Genomic DNA, 13,814 nt, shown 5'->3' with positions numbered 1-13,814 from the left:
ATTTTGATACAAACTGTTAAACGTTCTTTTGGATTTGCACGGAAACGCTGTTGAGATACGTGAAATTTGAGTTTGATTTCTTGCATTTCAAAAGAATGGATTTTTTCAGTAGCTAAGAAGTAAATATAAAATTTGAAAGGAATATGGCGACAGTTGGGAAAACAAACTGTAACATGGGATATACTCAACATGAATGGAGGAAAACGAGAAAATCATTAATATTCATTTTCACAGAAATGTGTATATACATTTAAATTTACCTAAACTAATGAGGAAAGATTACTTCTGTACATTTTAATAATGTATACTGAAACACTTGTACTACCACTTATGAAAACCAAAGGAAATCATTTTCAGAATGGAATATACATACATCATTGATGACGACTTTCTGATCTCTATTAAGAATTCAACGAAGCTGAAACAGGGGTATAAACACATGACGTCTACATGATTGTGTTGCGATACAAGTACTTCAAGCTGAAAGCACCCAGGCTGTAAGCTATTAATCAGATTCCCGTCCTGTCGGATCATGCTCCAGGATCAACTGTTGAGACGATAGTATCTCCTGCATTGTTGGATTTCACAGGCTTTGCAGACAGAAAATGTCAGCCATGCATTCTAATGATGTTCTAAACAAGGGCAATACTCTAGGCATGCCAAGCCAGACATACCGCCGGGTTTCTAGCTTTTATTCTGTTCAACATGAGCAGTAACCTTGTGAATATATTTGGTGTTTAAGCAAGCCAACAAAGCCATGGACATATATGTCAATATAAGCAGGCAAGGGTATCGTGCAGGGGAGGGGAGTGGAGGGGCCTAGGGGCAGGGATACACATCAACAATAAAAACATTTACAAGAAAACTGCAGCAGTGTATAGGACAATTAAACGCAACTGAAATTACCATTACCATTTGAATATTAAAAGAGGACTTCTAAGTCAAGTCATAAGTGATGGTGTGACAGGTGAAGTTGACAGGTGATACAGAAAGCTAACTGGGACGATACAATGATGTAGAAAGGAATGGGTATTCAGAAGCAGAAGGGACATAGCATTAGAATCTTGCAAAAGACTTATAAAACATTTATGTGTATGACAAATTTACATAACGGTAGAGTAACGTCCCAGTAGACAGACAGAAAAGTTTGCGGCATTCCAAATTAACACTGGAAATAAACGAAGCAAGACGCATTTACAAGACAAACAGCAAACAACTGCACACAGAGGACTACTTGAACACACAAAAAACATAACATTTGAACTTCACAACACATGCACAGGAGGGAGAAGGGAGGGGGAGGGGTGGGGAATGGGCAGGGGGGAAGGGAGGGTAAAAATCATCTCAAATGGAGCATCCGCCATTTTTACTTACGTTTACGGACTATGGATCGAAAAAACCAAAAGAAGATAAACCATTCCGGAATTAAAGGAAACGTATGGAAGATGAAGATGGAAAAATGTGGCATGATTAGATGAATATGATGGATTGTGGATGTGTTACATGAAAGATGTTGATGATGCATATTGTTATTTCATCTAATTGGCTGGCTGAACCAGGTGACAAGTATCTTATTAGCATATTAATATTAAATGTGTAAAAAACAAAATACAATGAGAAAACAACAAAGAGTTGCAAATGTGGTGTAAAAGTAGTGTATGGGTGGACAAATAGTAATTTGATCTTAGTTTTAGATTTTTTTGGCAGGGTACCGTACATGCAATATCTTTGTTTTATACCTAAAAAATGTAATTTAAAGATCTGAATTCATGGATGCACTCCAACCTCGTCACATATTTTCTATGATCTTCAAAGTATGACTTACAAGAAACACTGTTAAAGCCCCTGGTACAGAAGGAAATTAATTATTGATGCAGACAAACTTATTAAATAATAATTTCATTCACCGCAAGAAAGACAAGCGACCTAGCGGCCGATATAGCTCCGCTGTGTTTATGTAGAGAATAACTATTTTTTACACATGTTGATTAGGAAGGTGGAAATCTTTGATAGCTCAATGCAGAGGCCAGAAAAAAGTGGCTAAAATAGCTGCAAAAATACACAATTGAAGATTTCATCATACTTTGAATATATCACATCGGATCATCCCTAAGAACATGTCAACCAAAGCTATCTGATGAGTAGTTTTTTGAGAATAACATTTTCTGACCAAAGATGGCAACAATTGCCCAAAAAATGAAATTGCAGATTTCATCATAATTTCAAGAGATCAAATTTAGTTCATAACTTCATCTATAGAAACCTGTATACCAAATTTCAAAGCTGTTAGACCAGTACTTTTTTTGAGAAACACATTTTTTGACCAAAAATGGGAAAAATTGCCCCAAAAATTCAAAATTACAGATTTCATCAGAAATTCATTATATATTACTGAACTCATCTGTAGAAACCTGTATACCAAATTTCAAAGCTATCAGACCACTAATTTTGAGAAAACATTTTTTGACCAAAAATGGCAAAAATTGCCCCAAAAATACAAAATTGTAGATTTCATCACAATTTCAATAAATATCATGTAGTTTATCTGTAGGAACCTGTATACCAAATTTCAAAGCTATCAGATAAATAGTTTTGGAAATACACATTTTTTGACCAAAAATGGCAAAAATTGCCCCAAAAATACAAAATTGCAGATTTCATCAGAAATTCAATATATATTACTCAGTTCATCTATAGAAACCTGTATACCAAATTTCAAAACTATTAGACCAGTACTTTTTGAGAAATACATTTTTTGACCAAAAATGGCAAAAATTGCCTTAAAAATGCAAATTTGCATTTTTCTGCACAATTTGAACAAATCTGAAATAGATCATCCCTAGGGACATATGTACCAAATATCAAAGCTATCTGACTGGTAATTTTGAAGAAGAAGATTTTTAAAGATTTTTTACCAAAATGACAAAAATTGCCTTAAAAATACAAATATGCAAATTTCACCACGATTTGAACAAATCTGACTGAAGTCACCCTAAGTAAACTGCATATCAAATTTCAAAGCAATCGGACAAGCGGTTTCAGAGAAGAAGATTTTTTTACCAAAAACACCAAAATTGCCCCAAAATACAAATATGCAAATTTCACCACGACTTGAACAAACTTAAGTGTAGTCACCACAAGTGAACTGCATATAAAATTTCAAAGCAATTGGACTTGCAGTTTCAGAGGAGAAGGCAATTGTTGACGGACGACGACGACGACGACGGACGACGGACGACGACGGAAAATCAACCTATTTGATAAGCTCCGCGTCGCTGACAGCGGAGCTAAAAAGAGACTGTCTGTTACATATTGTGTGATTTCTATAAATGTTAAAAAAAGCTGTCACAATGGCATATCACATCATATCTATCATCAGCCGACAGAGAATTATGAAATATTGAAGAAATGGAAATTACTATTACACGTCATCCTAAAATGCCACATCTTTTAGCATTCTGTTGTTGACGTTCTCCTGAAAATGTTCCAGCAGAAATACCACACAAATTTACAATATCATTATCAGAAATGATGAAACATGTTGAAAGCTGTTGAAAATTAAGTAGCATTTCAAACAGTGTTGGTGATGGAATGTCAGAACTTTGCTGAAAGGCTTTCTTTCAAGTCTTTGCAAATACCGTGTCAAAGTTCATCTTAGCTCTGCGTCATGGAATCTATTCGTTTTGACAATTTGTAACTCGAGACTTGAATATTTCGTGAGAAAATTGCACAGTTCTCAGGATACACAGTAGCAGTATTTTGTGGTGGATTTCACACGATTCCATTTGGATTTCCTGTAGTAACAGCTTTGATTATTCTGATATTTTTTACACTGGTGTTAGTATGTTATTGTGTTTAACAGCTAAGGCATGAGTGTATTTCACACCAAGCGTGTGAGAAATACTTTTGACCACAAACATAATACCGCTTTCACTGAAATATAAATCTTGGTATTTTTGCACCTGAGATACTGGTGTTGATGTGCATCCGTGCAGAATAATGCACATTTACTGTAAATTTACCTTAAAGGAGAGAATACACGATTACTGTCTGTACACATATCAGCTGATTTACATTTTCTTGCTTGTTCAAAAAATACTACTATCAATATGATTATTCACGTCATGTCTGTACATTCAGATCTAAGTAATCTAACTACATGTACCAGGTAAAATTACAGTTCACGGTTTACTCGTCAAAAACTCTCCCTCGGTCAAACCCTACCGTCTTGAGATGATGTGATCAGGTGTTGAGGCAGGGATGATACATTCCGGCAAAATGGGAGTGAGAGGTTAAAAATACATACTGATACCACTGGTTGTCCAGACTGCTTGAGTTGAAATTGTGGTCAAATTTAGAACAGAGAGTGGGCGTGAGAGCCTAACTCCACTGATGAGTTGCTAAGCTATGACGTTTTTACACACTCATATATAACAGGTAATACAAATTTGATAATGGGAATTGATAGGATGTTTTAATGCAATGGCCTGGGTTTGTTGTATATTTGAAAATCTAATGCAGATTGAGTGGGTTGAGAAATGATCGATCGTTTAAGCAGATTTTATCTTTCCAATGTCATTTGCCCGATGAAAATTTGAAAATTAAACTCTTTGCTACCAATGAGGGGTACATGCGAAGCCATCCTAAGTTTTCACATGGTAACTTAACATTTATAAAATCAATATTTCACACACAATACCGTGGTACCTTTCTTCAACATATTACACAGCAAATACCGTGCCACATATTGTAAATGAGAAAAAAGGATAAGTGATAAAAATATACTTTTGGTCGTTCTTTCTTTCCAAAAATTGTTTATTTTTCTTCAAAAAACTTACCATCTTTGTTCATCTGCAGGGCCCTTATGTAGTGTTTCCGCTGCAGTTCCCGTGTATCATCCCGCCAGTTCATCAACATTTCTTGATCCCTGTAAAAGTGAGAGAGAGAGAGAGAGAGGAGAGAGAGAGAGAGAGAGAGATATGTGGTAAATGTGCAACTGATAATCTATAAGAATGTAGATACAAGACACAGTTTGGAACCAAGTGCCATAACATACAATTTTATAGGATTCTCTTGACGCATCTAGTTTCTTCTGACGTAAATTTCAATTTGTGTTAAATGCTTTGAGAATTACAGAAACATGAATTTTAAATAGCAAATATATGTGACATCTTTCCTCCACCCTGGCTGAATTTTAATATCTCGGCTTATTGCTTAATTGTGAAGGAATTATACCTTTTCAGTCGGTGACAAAATGTATCTTTTCATCAAGCTGTCATTTACGCCAAAGTGTTCCTAAAAATAACCTGTGCATACACAAAAGCTATCATCTGCTCTGTTGAATGGATAAACCCTGCTGAAAACGTGGCCCGACTACAAATCTGCAACGCCAGTGTCATGATTGCTCCTATTATTATTCATAGGCTAGACCATATCTATCAAATCTTCTGGAACAAGGGATGTGTATTTTATGACCTCTTCCGCTCTGAGTTGCACTGATTACAAATCCGTCTGTCTGGGAATTTTCAATCGGCTTATTTCAAAAAGTGAGTTTCCAGTCCCGATTGTAGGCTAATGGAGGTCTATAGACAAGTGGATTGAGGATACAGTATGTCATCCCTGCACCAGCTTTCCAGATTACTTTCAAACATTATTGAAATTTTGAAGATGCACCTGCAGTTCTTGTTTTGCACTATTTTGAATTACATTTTTTCTGAAAACACAACTTCCAACAACCTGTCCTGTTAATCTAACTCATATTCGTAGTTTGTATTATAAAGTTTGTTTCAAGAAATTTGTAACTGAGCAAACTTTTCGGAAGAGGAAACCCGTGGGCATGCAAAACACATTTACAGATGACCGTTTGTTGACCATTCCCTGCTGGAAGAGCAAATGATTCGATGGTGGTGGTCAACAATGTTTTTATCAAATTTTACTCATACTTAGCCATGAAATATGAAATTTTTTGTTCACAAACCTACTGGCATTTTCATCACCATTCTTTTTTATATTTTTTCTCATCGCATGCTTTTACCCTAATCTCCCTATACAGCAGCCCAACTCTGCCATGGTAAACGGAAGAATCACAGTAAAACTTGACAGTATGACAGTATTAAGAGGTTTTCAGTGTGATATGCTGGCTCTGACGTAGACTGCCTAAGATTGTTAGTTCCAGGCTAATAGGAGAATCTGTCCCCTGCAAAAGTCAACAAGTTTTCTAAGCCTAGATCAAATGAAGTGCGTTCAATAAAAGATCTGGCTTTCAGAATACTACTGGCTTGTTTGACTCCATGATTCTACTCTGGTACATGTAGATCAACAATTCTGATATAGACACTTCAAAATTTCTATCTAAAACCCATAAATCACAATGTTCATAGAAGTACATGTATTACCGATTATTGAAACACCGAGACAGCAGTGATGAGTTCATGATATAAATATCACTTGCAACAAAATCAGACCCTGGGAACACTTCTATGGACTTTGCAAACTTTAATATCAAAATATATATGTACTTTACAAGCATTTTATACAAGTTAATGCAGTGCAAATGAGATAGATCAGATATATGTATTTGATACAAGAATTACATTTGCACTGTACGGCAATAAAGTAGGTTTCATTTTTCTGTACTGAGCAAATTTAACATCAGTTGCAATCTTCTTAATTTAAATTTACAACTGCTGTGAGCCAAGCAATTCCAGTTATATGGACTCTGCATGGAAATTACAATTTCTAGACTGAGGTATGGAATAAGTTGCAGGAAATAACCAAGACATTACAGGATGTATTGGTATATTACGTGCCACCAGGTTTTCCAACAGAAGTGTCTATAACACAGAAATGTCTTTATAAGTACATATAAGTAAATATAAGTAAAAGTATGAAAAAGCAGAAAAGTTTTTTTTATTATCCAACTGAAAATAGGGCAGTTTGTGAGTTCCAGGTTGACTAGTTTTAATGATTATTCATTTTCTTGCTTGTTTCTGTACCATTTTAATTTAGTCAATCCAAACTACATGGAAAACGAAAACATTGTTATCAGTCTGATGGGGTTTATGACGTCAAGCTCATCAAATAGAAAATATCTATAGGACAATAATGTTTTTCCTAGCTGTGTGTCTACAGTTTAAAAACATTTGACAATAGAAATAAGGTGTATGCGTAGGAGGTAACTTTTGGGCAAATATTTATCTTTATACATTAAGGAGGGAATATTTATGCCATTAGGAATGAGTCTTTAAGAAGATATTATATATATTAGTTTGTATATCATCAAAGAACCAATTATAATGATAGGCATTTAATGATTTGTATACTTTGTAAAAAATTAGAGAAATTAACTATAGGAGGTACAGAAGATGAAGACGTCCATTTTATCATCTATGAATAGTATGTTCAAGCATTTACACAAACCATTTTGTTATAAAAGGCACTCTTTAGTGATAAAATGCATCAGACACTGACAAATGTTTCACCTTATCAGAAAAAAGTTTCTAATTCTTGGAATAGCATAATAAACTTTTATGGCATCATGAAAACAATTATGTGAAGTCAGACGGGGAGATTAAATATTGTACTGGATTTTATCAGTAGAAAATCTAGCCCTTCGGAAGCGTTATTGTTTCCTACCTGTTTTATGGTTATTAATGGATTCTAGCTGTAACTTTTGATAATGCTCTATAAAAAAAGTACATTTTCGTATTATTCTCATAAAAGTTTATTGAAATGCATCAGTATTGCTGATGTAATGCATTGCACACAATATGCAATGTTATTGTTGACAAATAATCATTTCTAGAGTAAAACTGAGTTGTCCACCATAAAATTGGACATTACTTACAGACATACTGTGTTGAAGAGTTGAGCACCATGTTTTGACATGATTTTTGGAGTGGGAGAAGCAACTGCATTTTACAAACAAGAGCAAAATTCAAGAAAATATATTAAAGTTATAGGTAGTGGAGCTTTAACAGGAATGGGGATATTACTGAGCAAATTTAAACCACAGCTTGTGTTCAGACTGTTGGAACTCGCAAATTCTGCACAGGCAATACCATCACCGTCAGATGTAAGGATGATCTAGGCATCAGCAACACTGTAATTCTTACTATCCAATTCAATCACAGCGGGTCCTGAATTCTGACCCCAGGAAACCTGCTAACTGGTGATTCCCGTACTGTCTCCTTGATGGAAGAAATTCCTCGCAAAAATGCAAAGTGGCCACAATCAGGCACAGTTGAGTGGAAGGGTTTAAATAGATAATGGGAGACTGCAAGCTGAGTTGAAGATGAGACACGATTAATTTCTTTCCACCCCTAGTTTTCTTTCAGGGTCAGTTCACTAAGTGATCTATACTCATCACTACTTTTGTTAAGGGTCAAGGGATGAAGAGATCCACAGCTTTTCATGGCCATCTTGAAAATACAGCTTGTGGGAATGAAATCTATCACAATTAGTTGCAGCATCCTTGTATCTATTTTTGTAGTCATTAAGAAGTATCAGATAAAAACAAAAACACAAAATGAACTATTTTTATGTGTGAATCATTATTAATATGATGATCTGTCTTTGAAGTAGAAAATTTACTCCAAGGTTCAACAGGGCTTCTCTGGTACTAGAGTGAATTCCATGGAACACAGCGATGGTTTCACTGCTGTAATTAGTACGGCTCTTGGGATTTTTAACAGGTCTGTGATATTTTCCCTTGACAACCAGCAGCGGCAGTCTTGCATGTTTCCATAGGGACGGGGCTGCAATGGAAATCTGTTGCTTGGTAACAGAACAATATTACTGCATCATAAACTATGGTGAAATTTTGTTAGCTGTATTAATAAGGTCCATGCAACTTGACTGTCATTTAGGATCTGATAAATTATCACCTTCTGATTCAGAGTTCACATTCAGCCTGTATTAGATCATACAATCAAGGGCAACAATTTCACCGTACATTCGAAATTGAGTTAAAAAATCCATGTTCAGTAATTTCTCCAAAGATATGGAAAGTGCTTCTCATTTTCGCGTAATCTTTCTTTTATCCATTTCTCAATCTGGCTGCAACCTTTCAAGCGCATTTCCCAAAAGGGATACCATGAAAATTGAAATTTTCTGTTAATCAAAATCGGGATGTTTCCTGCCAGTGATTTAGTTCTATGGAGGGAAGAGGCAATATAATTCAATTCTAGATGCCATCTACTGGTAATAGTGTTTGTGAGGCACAAGGCCATGCTGACCAAAAAATATGTTTCACGTCACAACGTTCAATGAAACCATGCAGACGTCACTTTTTGTGAGGATAATATTTCAATAGCCATCACTACTTTCTGAAAAAGATTTATGATCTAATAAAATCATGACATTTCAATTCACAAATTTTGGGAAGTGCTGTGGAGATAGTTAACCCATTACAGCAACACTCTTTGTATTTCATGATTTGACAAATCCATATGGAAACACTGGTTAACGAAAAATGCCAAATTTTGTTCAGTTACAGTAAAAGAACTGACTCGTAAATTGTTGATAAGAAAATTCCCCCAAATCAGCATGCTTTGTAACATGACGTGTAAAACTAGAAACAAAGATTTTTCTCTTTCTCGGCATGACTATCACTGTTCAACATGGTCACAAATCCAGTGTAGTAGGGGTCACAGGTCAAAGCAGGGTTGATGCTCAAGAGGACAGCTTTCATCGGAAGGAAAATTGTGTTCGATGATGAACTTTACTCTTAACAAGATTTTCACTGAAGTGCAAATAACAGCCGCCCAGCTAATCTAATTTTTTGTTACCCTACTGGGTATCCAATATCGCCAGGTGAATCCTTCATCATGTCAAACCTTTCCACTCTCTCTGTTTGGTCCATTTTCTCAGCTGCTCAGTTCAGTGTGTATTTATGCACATTCAACTGTTTTCTGGGAAACTTCATAGCTCCAGTTTGTCACATTAAACCGTTCTCTGGCAACCTTCACAACAAGTGGAAGCCCTGCTGTTCTCCATCCGTATGATTATAACCTTATTACTAACCTTGATACATGTAGCTAGGGTACATGTATCGCTATCAACAAAGGAGAGCTTATTTCACTTGTGAGCACAGTCCTCATAAATATCAGTCCAATATCTCCATGACTAAACACAGAAAATATCAGGGGACAAAATCGCAGCTATGACATCCAGGTTCCTCTATTTGCTGTTGCCTCTTTCTTTTTAATTCTGGAGGGTTTTCTTCTTATTGTCAAAGTGAAGGCAAAGCTTGGCTGTAGGGATTCGCAAGTCCTGTGGATTTCATATGCATTCTTTTGACAACCATGCAATCATTTCACAGAGTCAAAGAGAATGTGACACACTCTGGTATTTTCTGTTTAACAGAAAGCCACCAAAGGACTCTATACTTTTACACAGACGACTCTTTACGTTCCAAAAATCAAGAATTGGCGTTACTAAGGGTAACTCCTGATCCGTTCAGGAGAACGCAGCGCCCAATATCAGGGAACTTCATTTCCTTCTCTTTCTCACATACTGCACCCTGTTGACACTTGGTTGCTCCTCTAGTGTAGGAAAACTTTTAATTACCTCAGCCAATAATTAGTTTGGGATACTTTTTCTTTTTGATCACGCTGACAAAGATCACCTTCACGTTGTCAGAACAATTAAAGTCAACGCATGCCTACAACTGTTTGAGTGTGCAACTCACGGTTTCAACAGAATATATTTAAGACGACCCATGCTCTGGCTAACAAGGTTGTGTTCCCATGGCTGAACTTATCAGCATCATTTGCTGTACAACATCAACCACGGTCGACAAAATAATCTTAAGGGACACCCTCTGTTTTTTATCAAATTCTACTGAAATATCAAGAGAACTCATACATTTTATATACAGTCTGTAAGTTGTCTCTGACAATTTCTTATTGATCAGTTTAAGGACTGGGAACTTTCCACCTACTGAGCTACGATGTCTCATCTGATAATATAACTCTACTTGACATATGTCTTTATTTATCGGCACAGGTGTCACTGTTACCGGATAAAATTTTGCAAATGCATTGAAAATATCATGAAATAAACATTTCCTCAAGACATCATGGTGATCTAACTGGGTAAGACAAGTCTCTGCCCACACTACACTGTTTTACAATTCAACATGGTCCTAGGGGGCCACTTGTTTCAAAAAGCTGTCATGAAAGGCCCCTTAAAACACTCCATTATTTCATGATAAACATTAGGCCGTGTGTTCTTCAGGTACACCTAACAAAATATAAGGTCTACTGGTCTTCTGCGAGAGAATGGACAGTGAAAAGTAGAACAAAGAGAGTTTAATATTTGAAAGTTTTTTCAAGATATGGTCATTAAGGTTTTCAATTTTTATCTCTTCCAATACTATTAAAAAACTTGAATACACATTAGTACATAGTTTGTAACATAAACCAATTTCATCCTTTCGGAAAAACACTGTGAATAAATCCCTGTTTAACTACAAAGGCACAGAACATATCACCTGTATACCACTATGGAATAATGGTGCACAAATGATCTGGTTGACAACAGAAATTATTTAAAGGAGTTTGTAAAGAATCTGAAAAATTTGAGTATATTTGCCTGATGCATGTGCATTTCACTGAAAAATTATCAGCGGGAATCTATGTGTGCCATCTGTATTGGTTGCTATGGAAACAGTGGGTACGACAGGCTGCTTTGTGGAACTTTTCCATTTGACTAACTTTTCTTGATTTCAAATCACAAGTAATGATAGCATGGACAGAACCTTAACACCCACGTTGTCTTTTTGCTCCAAGGATTACCGAGAACATAAATGTGAAATACAGACAGCACATTATCAGAAATACCTACCGGATTTTGTAAAGGGTAACACAGTGTTGAGTAATGTACTTCTGAGAGATAATTAGTCAAGTTACAGTATATTGTAAATCATTATTCCACTTGATGACATTACAAAGACATTACTATGTTTTTCATTTTTTCTCTCGCTGTTTCATATTCGTACTATCCTGTGTGTAATTCCTGAGTACATGAATACAGGTGACCAAATGGCAATGGTTGTTTTAGCAAACACTTCATGACTGCTGCATAATATCATAACCATTGCTGATGACTGAATTTACTGACAGCTTTGCCAAAACATATATATGCAGGTTATCAAACATGCTTTGGCGTAATAAATTTCCTTGAAACATGAATTCTTTTGATCAAGCTGAGTTTTCAGACAATGAACTTTCTTCGCTCAGTCTAAGCACAGTGTTGAAACTCTTCCACTCTGGAGTCCTGTAGGGGCGGCATCTATTTGATGTAATTTGCAGCCTAGAAATAAGACTCTCATAGCACTTACTCTCTTAGGCGCTGCCAATCAGTTCGTGCAATGCCTTTGGAGCTTTTCTGCATTTTTGCAGCTTTTAAAGGTCATTTCATATTCCTGTTTCAATTGAATGCTTTGGCTTTCAAGTGTGTGTAGAATGAGCAGATTTTGCCACTTTGTTCTCAGAATCTCCTTTCTTTGCTCTCTGTCTCTCTGTCATCTGTCTGTCTGTATGTCTGCCTGTCATCTGTCTGTCTGTCTGTCTCTATATCTTGTCAGGTCTACCTTGACTGTACTGTACAGAAATTTGAGCTCTTTTCACATTTGAATTTTGATTAAAAAAATTATACATGCAAATTGACACATAATTTATGTAGCAAAGACTTCCTTTCATGAGGACTACAGAAATTGCTGCTCCTGAGATCTGGCTTTTACATATTTCAATTCCAATGCCGGCTGTCATTCCCGGCAAAATTCTTTATTGCTTTTTGCCATTTTAGATCAAAATATGTAACTACTGGATAGTCTGTAAGAGTACAACATGCACACCAATGTCACTAAACGCTGTTGACAAAATAGATAAAAATAAATAAATTACCTCAGGAACTGTACACGCCTCCATTCTTTATTAACTTTTATATTAAATTTTAGTCTTTAGATTACTTTTTCATATATCTTTAATGAATGGCCGACTTATGGATGGACGGCTTTACAAATTTATGCCTTTTGCTTATGGAAGCAAGCTTTATCACTGCATGTACACAGCACTGTGTACACATTGTGGAACCTCACACTGTGTTTAAAGGTATGGAAATCGATCCAGGCCTAGGAGTGGCACATGTAAAACAGTGTGTATCTTTGCGTCAGAGGCGGAATAAATCTATTTATCCAGGAAATCTTAATCCCGACTGCTATGTTTGTACGCACATAGAGCCAGTCGACGTTAGGGACACAAAAAACAATACGAGGAACAAACAGGCAGTGGTTTTGAACAAAATCAATGTACCCGGTACTTCACCGATGTCTGTAACTCAGTACATGAAAATATTCGTAGCTTGACGCACTTTGAACATAGCTCATAACAAGGGACAGTGGAAAGCCCACAGAACTACGTGTACAACTATAACAGCCACTCATGTAGTTGGCGCTCAGTGAAGATTTTTCCTATCAACAACTTTGACGGATGATGGACTGACCTTTTCTACCGCAATTGTTATCTCTCTCGATTCAGCACAAAATTTTCGTATGGACTGTTGATGCGGTGTTTACAGTTGTTACGTGGTGGTAAATCCTAGTCGTATTTACGACTGCTGCGTAAACAGTCACAGAATAAATTTTGCATGCATTTACGAGCACTGGATATTACTACATACCGTTTTTAATCGAAAACCGTCCGTATACGCGTATGACGGTTGTGACAAAAACAACACAAAGAATCTGGCATACATTGTTACTGCATTACTTTGACCAAAAAATCACCCAAATGCCGAACGGTGATCATACA

General features: G+C 36.2%; 1 protein-coding gene across 2 annotated transcripts in view; it reads right to left on the bottom strand.

Annotated features, from left to right (window-relative positions):
* The window catches only part of LOC139120638 (leucine-rich repeat-containing protein 27-like), a 52,406-nt gene that overhangs the window by 20,612 nt on the left and 17,980 nt on the right, over positions 1 to 13,814 (bottom strand). For both annotated transcript variants that reach the window (XM_070685155.1, XM_070685156.1), the window contains exon 7: positions 4,839 to 4,927. In XM_070685155.1, coding sequence (XP_070541256.1) covers positions 4,839 to 4,927 — 89 coding nt within the window. The remainder of the gene's footprint in view (positions 1 to 4,838; positions 4,928 to 13,814) is intronic.

Source organism: Ptychodera flava, chromosome 20 (genome assembly GCF_041260155.1).
Source record: "Ptychodera flava strain L36383 chromosome 20, AS_Pfla_20210202, whole genome shotgun sequence".
NCBI lineage: Eukaryota > Metazoa > Hemichordata > Enteropneusta > Ptychoderidae > Ptychodera > Ptychodera flava.
The sequence above is the reverse complement of the archived record's forward strand: the minus strand, read 5'-3'. Positions and strand labels throughout refer to the sequence as shown.